Genomic DNA, 20,968 nt, shown 5'->3' with positions numbered 1-20,968 from the left:
CACGCTGAGCATCCCTCTCCCGACTAGGCGCGTCAACACCCCCGCCCCCGCCGTTCGCCCGATCACGATGTTCGACCAGCCCATACCGTGGGCCCCGAAGGTCAAATATTTAGGCGTCACCCTCGACAGTAGGATGACATTCCGCCCCCACATCAAGACGGTACGCGATCGTGCCGCCTTCATCCTAGGACGTCTCTACCCGATGATATGTAGGCGAAGTAAAATGTCCCTTAGAAATAAGGTGACACTCTACAAAACTTGCATACGCCCCGTCATGACCTATGCAAGTGTAGTGTTCGCTCACGCGGCCCGCACTCACTTAAAGTCATTCCAAATTATTCAATCCCGTTTTTGCAGGATAGCCGTCGGAGCCCCGTGGTTCGTCAGGAACGTCGACCTCCATGACGACCTGGACTTAGAGTCCATCAGTAAGTATCTGCAGTCGGCGTCCATGCGCCACTTCGATAAAGCGGCACGACACGAGAACCCTCTCATCGTGGCCGCCGGTAACTACATTCCCGATCCTGCGGACAGAATGGAAAGCAGTCGACGTCGCCCAAAACACGTCATCTCGGATCCGCCCGATCCACTAACGGTGCTTCTAGGTAATTCAAGCACCGGTCACCGTTCTCGTCGAACCCGTCGCTTGCGACGAAGGGCTCGACGAGTAAATTAACTCTCAGACACAGCCCACTGAGTTTCTCGCCGGATCTTCTCAGTGGGTCGCGTTTCCGATCCGGTGGTAGATTCTGCGAAGCACGACTCTTGCTAGGGTTCGTGTTAGCAACGTCATCAGGTTTGAGCCCCGTGAGCTCACCTACAAAAGTTAGGGTTACGCTGACATAGCCTCTCAAGGCTCTCAGCTTAGGTAGGAAAAAAAAAAAAAAAAAAAAAAAAAACTGAGAAATTTCAACTGCTCGGTGAATGATTATTCCTTTTGTCGTTACCTTCCAAACTAGTGACCTACGTAGGACCTGCTGCAACCTTCACACTTACGTCTGTCATCAACGTCGACTATCACAGTTTCAGCACTTTTGCAGGTCACAAGGCAATAAGCAGGGTTGTGGTAGCTACTCGTGTAGGTGTTTATTGGTTACCACCAATAATAAGCCCACACAAGTGTGCTTAGTGCGAGCTATTTAAGGTTCTAGATTCCGTTAAAGTTAGATCTTTGTATGCAGTTGGAACAGCGCCCCTAGCGGCAAACGTATGCAAACGTTCCAACTCCATACAAAGAGTTACCTTTTACGATATCGAGAACGTTAAAAAGCTCGCGTTAAGCACACAAATGGAAAATTGAAGCAGCTATAAAACGGAGATATAGAAATCTATGTAACAGTTTGAGGTCCATGGGCTCCAGTAACCTCTTAAACCTGGGTGAGAGCTCGTCCACTTTTCTAAGCAAGAAAAAAACATTACCATTTAACTGTATGGCCCTGTAACCGACTCAAACAAAAGAATTCCACTTTTTTTTTATTATTCCTACGCTTTTTTTTTATTAGCTATTCCAGCGTAACCGTCACTAGTAGGTGAGCTCACGGGGCTCAAACCTGACGACGATGCTAACACGAATCCTAGCAAAAGTCGTGCTTCGCAGAATCCACCAGAAAAACCACCGAATCGGAAACGCGACCCACAGAGAAGATCCGGCGAGACACTCAGTGGGCTGTGTCTATGGGTTAATTTACTCGTCGAGCCCTTCGTCGCAAGCGACGGGTTCGACGAGAACGGTGACCGGTGCTTGAGGTACCTAGAAGCACCGTTAGTGGATCAGGGAGATCCGAGATGACGTAGAATTCCACAATCATGCAAATGAAACACTACTCATAGAAATCATTTCACTTTATTGCTCCACAAGGTATTTTCTATAAGCTTTTTTTTTTTTCAAGTAAAAACACACTTTCGAAACCACATCGTACGAACATGTGTGTGTGTACATAACAGAACATTTATTATTTTTACAACCATTTAATAATTCTTACATCTCTAATCTATCAGGTACTTTACAATATACAAACGGTTATTCTTGTTTCCGCAGTGAAATGTAAATGTTTTATTTATCAAAACAAAATACAGATTTTATGGTTGGTTTGTTTTTAACACAAAATTTAACATATTACAATATTCACTTCTGATATAAACACACACTATTCATAAATCAAGCCGTTTCGGTATAACATGACATTTTTTTTAAATAAAACAAGTCTTAGAGAATTATAAGTCGCAAAACGATACATACTAGATAATAATGCTACTACATAATGCAGTGAAAGGATAATTCTTGCTCGCTTTCAATTTTATTTTCATACAAAAATACATTTTGTTAATTCTAATTTTAGGATTTACTCGGCAAGATATCTTTTTTTTCTAAGTATTTACGTCAGATTTATTTTTAACGACAGGCATTTAAGTACAGGCAATATAATTGAATCTACTACATTTGAAAATCACATGTAAATAAAATATTTAATTAAGATTTTCAGAATATAATAATATTAAAAAAATATATATGACGAAATGTGATGTAGGTAATTTAATTATAAAAAGAAATTGTAGAAATGGTTGCCGTGATTAATTTTACAGTGTATATTCATATTGTAAAGCTTGGCACAGAACATCGCTCGTTTTTTTTTTTTCATTTTGCCGTAAGTACTTTAAAAACCAGTGCCCACATAAAACTCATATTCAATATGGATAAACTATTATTAAATACATATTATTATTATTATATGATTTAGTAATGTATATAATTATTTAATACATAATTTGCGACTTTCTTAATAATGTAAAATTATTACAAACAGATGTTATAACAGACATACATGAGATCACAGAGTATATTAACCCTGGCGAATCACCAATCACGCGATAAAACTATGTCTCAATCAAAATTTATGAAAATGTCGTGTATCTAATTAGGTACTTATGTAAAAAATTTAAAAAAAGTCATCATACACTAGGTTGAATTTAGCATGAATTTTTTATTTACCTTTTTAATAAATATTTGAAAATACAAAATATAAATGTAAGTACGTTTTATTATAAATAAGTGTTGTACAAGTCAATTGTTTATTTAAATAATGAAAAACATGTATAATAAATTTTAATAGATAATTGACATAGAATTTTGGGGGGAAAATTCAACTTTAGAAATTTAATCGACAAATTCATTTGTGGAAATATTAAATGTTAATTGTTACTATAACTAAATAAATTAAGAACGAAGATCTGATAACGGGTAAAATTGAGACAAAGTTACCATCGCATCAAATTTAATTATTAAATAAAATACAACAGCCTGACATACTTATGTAGCTCTTAAAATTGTAGGTACAGTAAAACAAATATTTACATTTTTTTCTTTTTTACAAAACTCTCACTGTCCCTTTATGCGTAATGTAATACTTTCAAAAAAACCGTTAAATTAAAAAATACAACCTTGTGAGTGTTGCAAGATTACAAAAGTAAATCATTTTTTTTTATATTTAGCACCATGATTGTAGGTAGTGAATACGCAATTTGATATCAGTATTATCAAAGAAACAGTGAGAGGAATTGTTAATTGAAACTTTTCCATCGATACAAACCTACGCTAGTAATTAAAGCGTTATTTTAGGTTAAAATGGCTTAGCCATGATATTAAAATTGCAAATCGATAATTTCTAAAGAATAAAATATTAAATTTCCTTTCCAAAACAAGTCTTGTTAAAACAAACAATAAACACGTTTTTTTTTTAAATCCAAAAATAAGTAAACTTAAAGAGATTAAATATTAGCCAAGCCAAAAATATATTATAGCACCAAAATACTTTTTTTTTTTCAACAACGAGTACTGATAGAAAAGTTTCATGCTTAGTTAATAACAACGTAGCCTTAAATCCAAAACTCAATGCAGTCTGCATACTAATATAAACTAAAAGTAATGTTTAAAAATAATAATTTACACGCAGTAACTGTACCTTAAATATATATATTATATAATAATTAAATGGTAATATTTAATTTTTTTCAGTTTCTCTGACTAGTAATAAACTATTCTACAACTGAATATAGTAATATGTTTAACTTATGCACTACACTATCTATTTAACATAGCACTCGTCGAAACATAACAACAATTTGAAAGGATTTTTATTTGAGCTTTGCCAAAGTCAATTAACGAGTCGTCTATTATCAAAGGTGGCAATCTGTGAATTTGGACAAAAAAAATTATTGATATGTCACTACAGATTGTTTTGAATATAATCGTCTCCTTCAAAGAATACGGTTCAAAACCTGCATTAAATAAAGGTTAATACTTAACCTGTTATTTATCTAAGATGTCGTTCAGAAGAGTTTTGTTACTGCCAATGGAATACAAAGTCAATAATTCGTTTTTCTGATTTACCAATAATTGTCCAAAAGTCACATTGCCGGCTTTGATAATAGTCGAATCATTTAACAGTGAAATCATATTTCACGAACTCTTTAATTATATATATATTATTAATGTTTACCCGGCCGCTAGCAGTCTCGAGTAGGCAAATTAATAACATGCATTTTTCACACGCAAATGAATGTACATAGTCTTACTTAGTCTGTGCATCGGATACTGAATTTCAAAAACTGTTTTTTTACAAATTAAAATCAGGACATAATAAAGTAGACGGGTCTCTGAGATTTCATTTTCTTAATACAAAAATGAATGTACCAATATTCAATGTCCCTAATTATGGTTTAGACTCAGTGATTCTCAACCTTTTTTTGTTGCGGCACATATTTAACGATTTCAAAATTTGGCGGCACACAAAAAAAAAAAGAAACATTATTTACTTACTACAACCCACTGCATAAATAGTTTATCAAAAAATTTTAATATACGAAATAAACTAAAATATACTATAAATTTTTTTTGTGGATTTAAATATATATTCATGTTTAAAATATTTTTCTTTTCAAATGATATAATTTAATAATATTAACATTATTATATATTCGCAAAATTTGGCGGCACACTTTTGAAATTTGGCGGCACACAAAAGTGCCGCGGCACAGTGGTTGAGAATCACTGGTTTAGACATTAGTGAACAACAACCAACCTTTAATACATGCAATTCTCTGCTATTTAAATAGCACATAATAATTTGTGAAGAATATATATTTTAGAATCTGCCAGTTTTTGCTAAATCAATATCTCAGATCTTCGAAATGAATATTGGTTATAATATAATCGATTACATATGAATTCAATTGGTACATACTGTTATAAAAATGTGTACTAAATTAAAATGCGATTTTCATGAAAAAAATTTGCAAATCCAAATATAAAAATAAATTTATTCCTTTACCTCCAAAACGTAAATGGTCATACATGGTCATAGACACGGCTCGGTTATTGAATATAAACCATTTATGTCGATAGATATACAATAATATAACACAGCGTTTACGTTGTAAAGGTAAAATGTTGTAAACGAAATCAATTATTACCCTTATACTTTGCTAGAACCACTAATTTAGATCATATGATCATACTTAAGCCCCGTCAGTTTTATTTTCTAATTTCAATCATAAAATATAGATGATAAAGTTGGACTCACACGCGAACGGCTTCGAAGCATAGAGTAAGATTACCTATATATAACCTCTTCGAAGATAGAAATTTCGAAATGTCATCACAAACATTATTTGACAGCTGGCATACAAAATTAATCACGAAATGTATGTACATATTACGGTTAAAATATCACTCTGTTACAATTCTTGTGATAGTAAATCTATAAATTCATAATTTAAAATTTGTTTTTTGTCTACTAATTTACTTAATTTAAATCAACAAAAGCTAGTTGCACTGAAAAGATGATGGCAGTGATAATTTTCATTTTACTTCACAATCCATAGACAATATAGTTATATAAGTAGGTATGTTTATGTACAAAATTTTAACGAAAAGCGATTTCTTAAATATATTTTTTTTCCTTAGTTTTAGCCAAATATATTTTATATACAATGAGGTAGACAGAAGGAAATACTTCCCGTAACATTTTGTTGGCCTGTAGTCTACTAACTATGAAAAGTTTTTTTTTTGTTGCAGTACAAAAATATTTTGCTTTTGTTCCTTGGATTATTCGTGTATGTTTACTCAACACGTTCGACCTACCTACAACTTTTATCTTACTTTACGACTTTATTAAATACCCCAACAGATGGCGTTGTATACGGAAAAGTCCGTATCTTCCAACTGTATGTAACATCAATCACAGTTCCCATGGATGCTATTAACAGCTTTCAAACTGTAGTATTAATTTTACTGTGTGTTTTTTTTACAACAAATACCTACACTTATCTATACAGTTTGAAATTTGATGAAACTTCTTTAAAATATGTCAATCAGACAATAAGAAGCTATGGGACTTAAGAGTTATCAATATAGTAGTATTACGTAATAAAATGAATGAGGATAAAATTTTTGCATCTTATAAATTGAAATGAAAAAAAAAAACTTTTTTACACGTACATATATATTAAGTATATATGATCCACTTGCATATGTACGTATATTTAGAAAGTTTTGTAAAACCGATGCCTCCAATGAACACTACTCTAACTCAAAATTTTGAAAATTTTAGTTTTCCATGCAAATCGCTTCACTATGTTAAAAGTATTACAATTAATCATTATTGATGGGGTTCGAAGCAAGAGTAAATCAGCTAGTTACACAAAAAAAACATAAATATATCTGCAATTATAAAGATTTTGTCAACTTTTTTCGTTTAAACGCTCCTCCTGTAAGTCTACGAATTTGGAGTTAGCGTAGTGTTCATTGGAGGCATCGAAACATGCTTCGTAAACATTCGACACGGTTTTTTGCGTTATAAACATACCTTCTCGAATTAGTTCTGAAATCGATTAACTCAATAAGTTGAATTTACTATTAAATTATTTTAGTACAATCTTTTTATCCCTTGAGGCTTCAGTAGACGATGATAAAAACAAAACAGTGATTCGATTTTGTCCTATTTAAATTCATATTCCATAGCACAGTATTTGGTACGGTTGAGGTTTTATACAGAGTTATTTTTATACTTGATAAATAATAGGCCGATACTACCTGATACTAATACTAATCGGTACCTGATACTAATCGGTATTTACGACAAGAACTAATGACGGGGTCATCGTAATCAATGTAAAATTTTAAAACCTAAATGTACTTTAGACTATGACTTCTATTGTATTTCAGGTTTCAACATAATCTACCCGAACGTACAATATAACCTTAGAAATAACCCTGTATAAATTATGCTTACGGTTGTAACTTTACTATCATTTCACTATTACATTATTGTGAGTATTGTTATCGGTCATCGAAAAGCACAGATTTGAGGTCACACGAAAGGTACCTCTAATGGCACACGGCGAAAAGACTACGAAATAAACTGCAATATTAAAACGAAACCGTATTCGACATGATTATGTACATCTGCACAATTGTATGGTAAGACCGGACACGACCGACACCACCGCGCCGGCACGAGCACGACACTGCTCCGAACGTCGACGACAATTTCAGTAGAGCTGTGGCAATACGCACTGCGTACTGCCATAAAAAAAAAAACAGTAAAGAACTTCACGATCACGGCGTTCGGATGCCGCAAGAAGCGCCATCATCGGGCGCCGGGGCCACCACCTCACTCACTGAGCGTCCATTGCGCAACCCCGAGTAGCGCAGCCTGGTGATGACGCGCGCCCGTCAACACGGCGGCTCCGCGGACTCGCGCTCCCTTCGCGCTAATTCCACCTCGCGCTCGTGCAGCCTCGCCTCCCGCCGCACCAGCTCGGCTTCCCGCGCGTCCAGGCGCCGCGCCCTCTCCGCCAGGCGGGCCTCCGCGTCTAGCAGCCGGGCTGCCAGTTCAGACTCGCTCTGTGGCGGCGGCGAGGTCGATGACGTCACGTCGTCCACAGGCGGGGTCAGAGGCTTCAGGGCCACGTTCGGCTGATAATCGCGCTCGAAACGAGAGCAGTCCGCGACCCGCACGACCCGCTCGGGGTTCTGTAGCACTGGCTCCCCCTTGCCCCAAGGTCTGAACGCGGACAGAGCGCGGTACTGCAGCGCGTACGGGTCCAAGAACAGCGTGTAGCCGTAGTCTTCACCGCGGGACTTCTTTGGCGGCGATTCCGGTGGTTCCGTCTTGCACACGACGGTCTCCACTATCTGAAATCAAGAAAATATACGGTTAACACGTGACTGATCTGAATAGAGTGGATCGCATTTCGCGAGGGCGACCTTTTTTGACGTCAACAGCTTATCGCCGGCAAACAATGATTTGAATCTGTTTACGTTGCATTGAAATGTTTCATAATCATTATTGTCGTTTTAAAATATGACAAAGAGATCATCTTTGTGACAATGAATGACTTAAAAGTACCCAAGTGAGCTGAAAAAGAATCTAATTATTTAGGAGGGCGAGAGACTAGTAAGTATTAGAGTGCGGCGCAAGTAAGCTTTCTATTGTTCGATGTTAATAAAGCCGATGCCGTGGCAATAATAATGCCTACGATATCAGCAAAACACATTCGCCTTACGTAATGCAGGTGTGAGGGAGGCGCGGGAGGCAGACGGCGCGCGTCATCACCACTAGGGGGCTGAAGGTTGGGCGGGGTGAGGGTGGATGTAGGTCGCGGCCGGGCCGCAGACGACCCCCAGACGCCAGCCCCGCGCCCCTGCGACCCATAACAGTTTAAGACCCGAATTCTCTGTCGGCACTACGTTCTAAATCTGCTCGCCTTAAGAAAGCCTCACATTCATGCTTTCCTTTCTTTTGATCCGTAATAAAAATTTGTTTATTACTTAATGAAACAACACGAATGTAATTCGCGGTCACACATTCGTTACCGAATTTAATACTTGATCGAGTTACCACGTTGTGACGTTATTTTCTTTGTGTATAGTATACAATAATATGTGAGTAAATACGCCAATACATGTACCACAGAGAGCTTCGCTATCCCCGCGGGGAGTAATTCTGAATGTGTTCAATAATAGCGTACCTTACGAAGACTAATCGATCGAGAGACGCATAGATAGATAGTAAATTAAACTAGAAGAGGGTACATCACGCCCACAGTTGTTTTAACCCACAAATGTATTATATTATTACGTGTTTATATTAATATTTATGGTCATTATTTAAGGTAATGCCTACACGATAGATAGAAGTACATACAAAATACGTCTCCCGGGATGTTAAGCAATGTTAAGCTGTTGCTGCCCTTTGTCCATAATGTTAGGTATTTACGGTAACTAAAACATATTATACCGGAGGGATTACATGTTTTATATATTAGTATTAATTATTAATATGCGGTGTTAGTTTGTTCTATACAAAATATCGTCCACACATTCATCACGTTATATTAAAGCAGTGGGATCCCTGTTTTTTTTTTTGCCTACCTAATTTTTAGTAGCCTAAGTGGTTATTCCAATTTCGCGCGAACCACTAGGTGAGCTTACGGTCTCAACCTGAGAGAATTGCCAACACTGGCCCTAGCTAGAGGAGTGCTTTTCTGAATCTACCACCGGATCGGAAACGCGACCTACTGAGAAGATCCGGCGAGAAACTCAATGGACTGTGTCTATGGGCTAGTTCGCAATGTCGAACTCTTCGTCGTAATCGACGAAGATTCCGATTTTTCAGTGATTTAAGACGAAGAAAATAAATAAAAATATAAAGGCACTAAAGTCACTTAAGTAACTAAAGGATAATAGAACGTATGCCTACTATTTTTAGAATTGTTTTAGTTTGTTCGCATCTCCAGAACCAATGACTAGGTTTTCATGTAGTTTTCACAAGTAGACAGAGATTAATTAGGAGCAATACTTATGTTATTAACTTCGGAATTCGCAAAACAGTTGTCTTCCATTCAAATTTTTTTTATATTATGTCTATCTATTTTCACACCTAAACCATGAATTGATTTTCGTGGAGTTTTGAATGGAAATAGTTTAGATTCTAAAAAGCATTGCAGGATGTCTATAGGTAGGTTTAACTATTACATACACATCCACGTACAAAAATACATCATATAATCTTAATGGTGTATCAAAATCCGTGGTGGTTTCTTCCTGTTTATTCACAATCTGTTGTTGTCGACATAGAAATCCATACAGCAAGTATCACACGGACTACTGTCTCCTGTTTCATGACACGTGTCGCCTCCTACGCGGGTCGTATTTCTGTATTACTCCGAATAAATCAGATAATTACGTTGGACGACTCCGATGTCGCCAATATCCTTTGAAAATGTTGCCTATTTAATGGGTAAAGAGAATGCGTAATGATCTCCCAGAATGATTTTGTTGACGGCAAATATTCACTTAATTCGAGTAAATTATGTACCTATATTGAATGTTTATTATTGAGTAAGATAATCATTGGGTACGGTAGGATACTTAAATTTTTGTTTATTTATAAGATCTTGTGCGCCAGAAATGTACTTGCTTTTTTTTCTCAACTAATCGCTGGTAACCTAAGGGCTATTCCAGTTACGCACGGTTTGGCAGGTGAGCTCACGGGGTTCAGCCTGGGAGGAATTATTAAGACTCGCCCTCCTTTGAGTCGCATTCCTTATCTCTGAGGGTCGTGACCATCTCCTCCCGTTATGCTTCTCTGGATGACGTTTTGCCATATTCCTCTGCTCTCGGTGGTGTCTATTGCATCGTAGACTGTTGTATCCATAGTGATTTGGCGGATTTGGCCGAACCAGCGTATTGGATTGCGGCCACGAGATCTTCTGCCTGCAAGATTAGCTCTAGAAATAACAGCGCTTGACTGAATCTACCGCCAGATCGGAATCGCGACCCACCGAGAAGATCCGAAGAGAAACTCATGAGTTGTGTCTATGGGTTAAGTTCCGTTTCAATAGCCCCGACTGGGCTCCGGCCCTGTCCGAGGTAGGGCGCCGGCTGTGAGCGGCAGGAGTTTTTAGTGAGGTTCAACTCCCACACTCCCATACCCCACCTGCCGCGCGGGTGGGGATCCGGCGATTTTCTCCTGTGGAAAAAAAAAAAAAAAAAAAAAAAAAATGGGTAAAGTTGTACGTCGAACTCTTCGGCGAGAACGGTGACCGGTGCTTGAAGTGCTGTAGGCATCGACTTACTGAGAGGATCCGATAGGACATATTGTATTTGCAACAAAACAAACTAACTGAGAAAGCCTCATATTGTTCTTATTTAGAAAAAACACTCAAGAGAACAGCCGAAAACTAGAGCCCACACACTATTAGGGGAAGCGTTCGTGTTCTAATAGGTACGACGCCTGACCCTATAACACCAAGAACGATTCAGAGACACCACTTAATTATTTTGTGTTTCATGTTATGCAACTGATAGACCTAATCATAACAAAGTAGAAATATATTACAATTACAACCGTTGATAACATGTTTATATGACATATGACATAGCGTGCATGATCATGCTCAAGTTACGTGGTTAGGCCGATGTTCCGCATGGTATCCTCATCTTTGACGTCCACATTGACCTCTTAATTGTTATCCAACCATTCACGCATTAAGGCTCTACAGCACACTAAACGCCCACTGAATTTCTCGTCGGATCTTCTCAGTGGGTCGCGTTTCCGATCCGGTGGTAGATTCTGCGAAGCACTGCTCTTGCTAGGGCCAGTGTTAGCAACACTTCCAGTTTGAGCCCTGTGAGCTTACATACACGTTAAGGTGAGGCTGAAATGGCTATTTTTTAAGGCTATCAGCATAGGTAAGAAAAAACAATAAAATTCCACATTGTTACCATACTACCACCGCCGTTCTGGATCTGTAAGCTTAGTACGAGTTTTTAACGTTTTCGATAGCGTAAAAGTTAACTCAAATTTGTATGGAGTTAGAACGTTCGCCTACGTTCGCCGCTAGAGGTGCTGTTCTAACAGTTTATAAATTTGAGTAAACTTTTACGCCATCAAGAACGTTAAAAAACTCGCACTAAGCACACTGCTAAGAAGTAATATTTTTAAGACTCTAAACTAACATTCGTTGTAACAGTCGTTGTTTTTAGTTTCCGTTACACCTCCACCAGGAACTGGTCATGTCTACCACAAACTCCTACACTCCAATAACATTCAATCATTTATTTTTGTCTAACACATCACATCCGAACCCAGTAGCAATTGTTTTATCAGATATGTGTTTAAATCCACTTTTAAATCCGGCGTATTTTAAAGACGTTAACGCAAATCGTTTAATCTGAAGGGAAAACATTCTTCCCACACATATCATGTCGAGTATTCCACGAGGCGATTACGAGCATCGACATACGCGGGCCAGCAATAACAAATACTGACGCAGGGCTGAATATATAACATTACTTGTACGTTAAATATAAATATAGGGAACCGAAGTATCGATGATGATATTAAGTGATATTTTATTATTTATTAAGTATCAGGTAGTATTACAATATCATGTAGGAAAAGATGTAACGTTAATTTTATTTCAGTTATCACTGGCTGTATGTAAGCTATTCGTTAACGCGGTAAGGAGTTTAGTATCAACCTAAAACAGGCAAGGGAGTCGGTTTCAAAAATCCTATCATTTAAAAAAATAATAGATAATGAAACTAGTCTTCGAATTACGACCAGCCCTAGTACGCCGTCAATGGACGCGGTTTGTTTGGATAACGTCGGCGCAGACTCCCGGGACCGAATCATCGTATTATTAATTAAAAGTAACAGTGTTTGTACAGTACGTTCCCAATTACACAATGGCACGTAGCAGACGTGTTTACAGCCGCTCAATGACGCGTACTCGCGTTTTATTGTAGGTGAATCAGTGTTGCTAGGACGGAAAATATTTTGGTGATCCCAAATTAAATCTAAGATCGTTGTGCTTGTGTAAAATATAGATTTTTGGCGATTCCGTCGTCTATTCTATTTTATAACTTCGAAACTGTTAGACGATTTCTGTAGCAATTTGATGATAAACCGTCCCCATTTTTGTTTTTCCCTATCTATTGGCTGGTAGCCTAAGGGGCTATTCTAGCTACGCGTGGATAGATAGGTGAGCTGACAGGCACAACCTAAGATAGTGCGATAACCCTAACCCTAGCATATCATGTGGTCGCGATCCTCAGCAGTGAGGGAACGATATAGAAGAAGCCCTAGCAAGAGCAGTGCTTCGCATAATCTACCGTGGGGTTAGAGTTCTCATTAGCTCACCAAGGAACCATTTGAGGTGACGCTTATATTTGACCGGGATTTCAGAAATTTCGTAGAGTACGTGATCAACAATCAATCTATTGAATAAGATATTGTCCGAGATCAATCAAGATGACAATACATTTTTTTTTCTACCGATGCTGATAGCCTTGAGAGGATATTTCAGCTTCGCCCAACATGTAGGTGAGCTCACGGAGCTCAAGCCGGGTGTGTTGCTAACACTGGCCCTAACAAGAGCAGTGCTTCGCAGAATCTACCATCGGATCGGAAACGCGACTCACTAAGAAGATCCGGCGAGAAACTCAGTGGGCTGTGTCTGTGGGTTAATTCGCACGTCGAGCCCTTCGTCGCAAGCGACGGGTTAGACGAGGACGGTGGCCGGTGCTCGAGGTACCTAAAAGCACCGTTAATGGATCGGGAGGATCCGTAATGACGTGTTTTGGGCGACGTCGACAATAATTATTGGTGCCTTTTTACATCATACAAACTACATCACATGATATGGAAAGTGGGAATATTGTTTACAAAAAATTAAAACGGCTTAATTATATTGTTATTTGGCAAAAACGAACTTTAATAGTTGCAGAGATAAGATTGTCTTTTCAGTTCGCTATTGAAACTGTTATCATTTATTCATTATCTTTGTTGTCGATAAACATCAAGGTCTCTGAAACCTTAATCTGATGATTGTTTTACTGTTGCTAATACCCCGACATTTTTTTTTTGTTGCCCTTGTAGACAGTCGGGCATACGGCCCACCTGATGGTGAGTGGTTACCGTCGCCCATGGACTTCAGCAATGCCAGGGGCAGAGCCAAGCCGCTGCCTACCAATTCATTCGTCATTCGTCCTAATTAAGTATTACCTTTACGATACTTTTCTAATTCAAATTAGTGGTAGTAACACTCCCGTTGCGAGATCGAAAGAATTGAAGCCACCGCCTTGCCTGTTCTTCAATATCTCATGATTTGAAGTATTTTAATGATATTTTATTTAACATACCGCACCTTTAGAAGTTTTTATTTTATTTTATTGCTTAGATGGGTGGACGAGCTCACAGTCCACCCGGTGTTAAGTGGTTACTGGAGCCCATAGACATCTACAACGAAAATGCGCCACCCGCCTTGAAATATGAGTGCTAAGGTCTCAGTATAGTTACAACGGCTGCCCCGCCCTTCAAACCGAAACGCATTACTGCTTCACGGCAGAAATAGGTAGGGTGGTGGAACCTACCCGCGCGGACTCACAAGAGGTCCTACCACGACGAATACGCGCCATCCAAAATGAAACGAATTTTTTTATGAGTGCTACTTTTAAAAGCCAAATTCCGAACGCTAATGCATCTTACAATAATCTCGCGAAAATAAAATAGTTTTACCACCGCCCTGCTTATTTCTGCCGTGAAGCAGTGATGCGTTTTGGTTTGAAGGGTGAGGCAGCTGTTGCACTGTAAAAAATGAGACCCTAGAACTTGCCGGGGGTGAGTGGCGGCATTTATGCCGTAGATGTATATTGGCTCCGGTAACTACTTAGCACCAGACGGACCCTGAGCTCGTCCACCCATCTCCTGCTCCCTGAGTCGCATTCCTCATGTCTTAGGAATCGTGACCATCTCCTCCCATTATCCCTCTCTGGATGTATATTTCTCCATCTTCCTCTGTTCTCAGCGGTGTGTATGGCATCGTAGACTGTGGTATCCAGAGTGGTGCGGATTTGGTCGGACCAGCGCGTTGGATTGCGGCCACGAGATCTTTTGCCTGCAATCTTGCCAGTTAAAAAAAACCCGTATAACAGACTAACCAAAAACTGCACAAATAAAATTTTATCAGCACGACAAAATCTACTACATTGACTAATGTTTCTAAGATAAAACACAGACAACACAGGGGCCAGACGTTCGAGCTCTTATCGTTTAGATAAAATAAAAAAGAAATACATAATATGATAAGTATATTTTTTCTGCGAATTCGTTTGATCATAAATTCTTATCAAAATAAGTTTCATATAATACGCACATGGCAACGACTCGATCATAATAACGCTTATCACAATTTCGTTATTATTTAAAAGATTATTATGTGTCTGCACTTAGATTACTTACTAATAATGATTTATAAGTGATTACGATTGTTGATTACATTCTGTATACAAAGGATGGAAGGGTGGGTAATGTTTCGAGCACCGTGATTAGCTTATCTGATAAGGATTTGATGTAGACAGTATATTTTAAAATAACTGGCCCCTTTTCATTACTGTTTCATAATTCGGTAATACCAGAGTCGGTATGCAAAATACGTGATTCGGAGTTGCCAACGTAAAAGTTTCAACGTGATTTTATTGCCTTAGTCAATCGCTCATGGCCATGCAGGGCTATTCTAGCTTCCCTAGGTTGGTAGGCGAACTCACGGAACTCAGCTTGAGACAATTTGCTAACACTAGCATTAGCAAAAGCAATGCTTCGCTGAATCTACCAAGGGATCCAAATCGCGACCTGCTGAGAAGATCCGACGAGAAACTCAGTGGACTGTTTCTATGGGTGGTTGCATATCGGATTCTTTGCACGTCCTCAGTACTAGGCAGCGGCCTGGCATTAGTGACGTAGCGACAATTACTACTCACCATGAAGTGGTCCTTATGCTATTCTGCCTATAAAGGCGATATAATTAACTACGCCAACGACGTTAAGCCTTTGTTCTTTTGAGGTACACTTATACGTGTGATGTGACCATTCTATATGATATCCATTGAATACTAATAAAGAGCGTGACGTATTCATGATATTTAAATTACGTGACCATACGTCGCTGTAGACTGAGTTTCTCGCCGGATCTTCTGAGTGGTTCGAGTTTCCGATCCGGTGGTAGATTCTGCGAAGCACTGTGTTTGCTAGGTCTAGTATTAGCAACACCTCCAGGTCTAAGTCCCGAGAGGTCACCTACACTTTAGCGTTACGCTGACATAGCCTCTCAAGACTATCACCTTAGGTCAGCCCACAGAGTTTCTCGCCGTATCTTCAGTGGGTCGCGTTTCTGAACCAGTGGTAGATTCTGCGAAGCACTGCTCTTGCTAGGGAAAGTATTATCAACACTCCCGGTTTGAGCCCCGTGAGCTCACCTACACGTCAAGGAGAAGCTGAAATAGCCTCTCAAGGCTATCAGCATTGGTAGGAAAAAAAAAGTTAGGTATAAAAAAAGGCAGATTTCTTATATCCAGTGCTCATCGTAAAGTATCTGCAAAATCAGTTCGCTCCGCCCAAACAGCGAAAGCGCGCTGCTGTACGTAAAAATATCTATTACGTAAGCCGACGCATTGCCCCCTCAGGGAGGGCGCCAGACACCACCCTCTAGCCGACTAAGGTCAAACTACAGTCTACTTTCAAACCTCATTCTAAATTCGACCTACCGACGCACAGAACACCGTCTTAATCCCAACGACGCGAAGACAGAGAAGGTCGTCTAGATCACTTTCTTGGTCCTTATGTCTCGGGGATAAGGGTTATTTTCACGGCTGCCGAACCGGGGTGAGTACTACGGCTCGTTGTAGCCTACAATCAATGACTTCCCGCTGTGTCGCATGAATTATGTATAGAAACGGAGTTGCTTACGTGACAATTCCGATGATAACATTCAACCATTGTTTACGGAAACGTGGCGCATTATCTTCTTTTTTTTTTTTTGGATATCGTTTTTGTATTGCTTGTTACTGTTATCAATAACACGAAAATAAGCCGTCGTTAAATTTAGCGCTGGCGTTGTTAGAATTTCATTCGTGTGAAAAATTTCAAAGGTTTGTCACATTTGGTGTTACAGTTATTTTAATTGAATATCCAATTTCGAAAAGGGCACATCTCTAAAAATGTAATATTTTCAGGAAACGAAAAAAAAACTGATGATTATCTTCTAAAGCAGTGTAAAATTTAAAATATTAATTTTTGAGATATATATTTTAGTGTTAATTATTAGCAATTGAAAATTACCGGAATTATTATAAAATGAGTGTAGGTAAGCCTCAAAACTACATGTATGTGAAAAAACGTATTTGACAAAATATGCGACATGTGCCCTTTTCGAAATTGCATGTTCAATTATATTTCGATACTAACGACCCGCCCTCGCTTCGCTTCGGAAACATTAAAACACACATGAAACAAACAAAAAAAAAAATATAACAAAAAAATAAAAAAAAGTAGCCTATGTTCATCAGGGACAATGTCGGCTTCTAATGGAAAAAGAATTTTTCAAATCAGTCCAGTAGTTTCGGAGCCTATTCGAAACAAACAAACAAACAAATCTTTCCTCTTTATAATATTAGTATAGAAGTATAGATATAGATATAGATAAAGGGGGTGAAAGGTGTTTGGTGTAAGCGTCATTTATCTTTGTAATTAAAGGTGCGTTTTATTTGGTATTAGCATCAACAGTTCGATGTTCTTCATTGAAATTCAATTAAGTTTACTCCATTCAAATAGCTGAAGAAGTTTTTTTGTTATGATATTTTTTCTAAATTTTAAACTTTCAAATGGGCCTCCTGTAAAGTTGCAAAATGACGCTTATTACCCCTCGATATAAACAATCGTTAGGTTTGTATTTATTTTCTATGTCAGTATTATGAAGCCAAAAAGAAAAGCTCTCAAAAGTTTTTTTAGTGAACTCATCTTTTAGATCGACAAAATATTTAGAACTCAATTGAACTAACAAATGTATATTTTATAGACAATATAAATCCGAAACCGTCCAAATTTCACGTTAATTTTTTAAAGCGTAAGTCACGACTCCCATTGAAACAAATCATATTAGAAAAATCGATATTATTAATCGAAGTGCGAACAAGAAGAGATTAATAACCATTTCAAAATCGAAAATGTCATGACTTTCACACGCCACGCCGCCGGATCGCGACGTAGGTAATTTCTTGTTACGGGTTTACTAAAATTTAAACGTGAAAGGTTATAAGTATCATTTACGAAACGGCAGTTTCGACTTTATTAAGTTGCGAGTAGAGGTAAATTTTTTATTTGGATATACGTCCGTGAGTTGTTATTTGCTTTGAAATGTCATTTATATGAAATCGATATTGATCTGTGTAATGGCTATAGATTCGTTGTTAATAGTTTTGCTGCTGACCATTGTTAAATAAGGAGCACCGTGAATGGCCACCGGTATTTTATGAATGGTCACGATCAATTCAATGGATCAAGCGTGTAATTTGTATGTTTCGATTTGTAAATATGTTTTCAGAAGCTGTTTTGCTATTAATATTGAGCAGTTTTAACAAATAAATATGTTAGGTGTTTTTCCTTCTCAGGTACACTTACAAAAGCTTTAGAGGAAGAGTTAGACCTAAGAAGAAATGGATGGATTGCGAGAAAGACGATATGTGTAAGAGGGGAGTGGGTGAAGAAATGGTATATGATAAAGGAGTATGGAAGGAGAAAACATGTTGCGCCGACCCCAGGTGACCTGGAGAAGGGCAGGAGAATGATGTACACATTTACATGGTGTTAGCAATTGAGACAAAAAACAAAATAAAAACATTTCAAGAAATTAGACTTTATTTTAACTATATTATCTTAATCTTGACATTACGATTCTGAAACCAAAATGGTAATTACATACATACTCAAAATAAGCAGATATTTTATAACTTTTTAAATCATATTTCATAAAAGTAACGACGGAATTGTCGTAACTTGAAAAACCCAATTTTGTACTAGAGCCATATTTGTAATAGAATAAGGTACAAAGGCATTTAGCCCAAAATGGAAGTTACGATATTTCCGCTTTCGCCGCCCATATGCAGAAGTAATCCCGCGTCACATGAGATAGTTGACCTCTCGCGCCAATTTTATGTACGTTACAGTGCGTGCAAATATAATTTTCTACAGGTAAATAAAATAAAATAAAATAAAATGCGACGATGAATCGTGATTTTTAGTTTTTTTTTTTATGATTGAAAGATTACTGGTGGCCCGAAGGCCTTTCCAGTTTCACCAGGACAGGTGTGATCGTGTCAAGAATCACCAGCAGGGAATATCTGTCATTGAATTCTGACAATTTTAGACAATTTTATTAAGCACGGTTTTTTTACCAGCGGTACTCTCGTGACGACATCGACTGTGTTCACGCATCTAATCAACAAAATTTTTTTTTTCGACCGAAAATGTCTCTGGGATCATTAGATCCGCGATAGCTGGTTAAAAAAATAACATTTCATGCTCTATAATGTAATGACAAAAGTTTTTATTTATTTCTTGAAGGTACAATTATGTTATTAGCGTGGTATGGACATGTGATGTGTAGAGAGAAGATGCATATGACTAGGAGATGTATGGAAATGGTAGTGCAAGGTAGAAGGGGAAGGGACATGGACGGAGTGTGTGAATGACGATATGAGAGAGAGAGAGGAGTGATTGTTGAGATGGCGGCTGATAGAAGAGAATGGAAGAGAAAAATTAGTGGGATAAGGTGGAGAAAAAGAGAGTACAATTATGTAATTGTCAGACTTTTCTCTTTACTTGTGCCTCATGCCAAATTTCATGATTCTAGGTCAACGGGAAGTGCTTCATAGGTTTTTACGAGTGACAAAATATGAAAATATCTTTGGATTGCTATGAATGAGCAGCTGAAGGTTATTAGAACTCCCTTCCGCCGTATATTTGGAATATATTTGGAACCGGTATCGACTTGATATCTCTACGCATTCGTATCAAAATCATGTTAAATGTCGCACCGACAGACGAACGGCAAAGTTATCCTATAGGAGTTTTATTTTATTGATTAAATTTCTGCAAATTTTTTTTTTTACTTTATTTAAAAATTATTGCACACCAAAACTTAATTCACATTAAAAAATAGTCAATAAGCGTCAACAAGCTACATGATATCTATATATACTTATGTAATAATTATAATAATTCTGCACTCATTCTCTATATTGTTTACTAGCAACCCGCCCTCGCTTCGCTTCGGAAACTGTAATTTATTATTGATTTCTCCACTATTTAATGGATGTTATTATACATATAAATTTTCCTCTTCAAACACTCTATCTATTAAAAAAAACCGCATCAAAATCCGTTGCGTAATTTTAAAGGTTTAAGCATACATAGGGATATAGGGACAGAGAAAGCGACTTTGTATTATACTATGTAGTGAAGATAGTGATAAGTCTGAGAAATTTCATACTCCTGCGTCCGCGTAATTTTCGTAAAAAGGGGTACCAAGTTTTCGCTTCCGGTATTAATATATTATTTGATTCGTTCTTATCACGCCAGCGCCATGATCACGGCTAACCTGAAGACTGGGGATAGGATGTTAGAAGCGCTTGCACCGAAATATTGCGAACTGATTCAAACAAAAATCGTGGTAGGATTTTTTTTTTTTAAACACGCCACGTTAACTGGTCCCGTGATAAGTTCATAAAGAACTTGTGTTACAGGTACCAGATAACGGATATAAATGTAAGATTGTTATTATACACATACATATATTTAATATACATCCATAACCCTGGAAAAGACATTTATATTTATCATACAAATATCTTCCCTTGGCGGGATTCGAACCCGCGACCCCCTTGTGTACTTACCACTACTCCAGACAGCCGTCATTAAATTGATTAAAGAATAGTGTTTATACTGTAGATAACGGTGAAGGTTTAAAACAAACTTAACGCTTGTTTCCCTTCGACTCATAAAATTTTGAGGAACATTACGTATCGTTGCTCCGAAGTTGCGTTAATAACGCCAAAACCCAAATTCGC

General features: G+C 37.8%; 2 protein-coding genes across 2 annotated transcripts in view; one reads left to right on the top strand and one right to left on the bottom strand.

The window, feature by feature from the left end:
• Positions 1 to 20,968, top strand: part of GSTs2 (glutathione S-transferase sigma 2) — a 469,518-nt gene that overhangs the window by 273,895 nt on the left and 174,655 nt on the right. The window lies entirely within an intron of this gene.
• Snoo (Sno oncogene) overlaps positions 1,828 to 20,968 on the bottom strand; it is an 89,852-nt gene continuing 70,711 nt past the window's right edge. The window contains exon 2 of the mRNA XM_028173570.2: positions 1,828 to 8,194. Within this exon, the coding sequence (XP_028029371.1) occupies positions 7,733 to 8,194 (462 nt within the window). The 3' untranslated portion in view covers positions 1,828 to 7,732. The remainder of the gene's footprint in view (positions 8,195 to 20,968) is intronic.

The sequence above is a fragment of the Bombyx mandarina genome, chromosome 03, assembly GCF_030267445.1.
Source record: "Bombyx mandarina strain Sakado chromosome 03, ASM3026744v2".
In the NCBI taxonomy this organism is placed as follows: Eukaryota; Metazoa; Arthropoda; class Insecta; order Lepidoptera; family Bombycidae; genus Bombyx; species Bombyx mandarina.
Note: the sequence above shows the minus strand (reverse complement) of the source record. Positions and strands in the feature narration are given on the sequence as shown.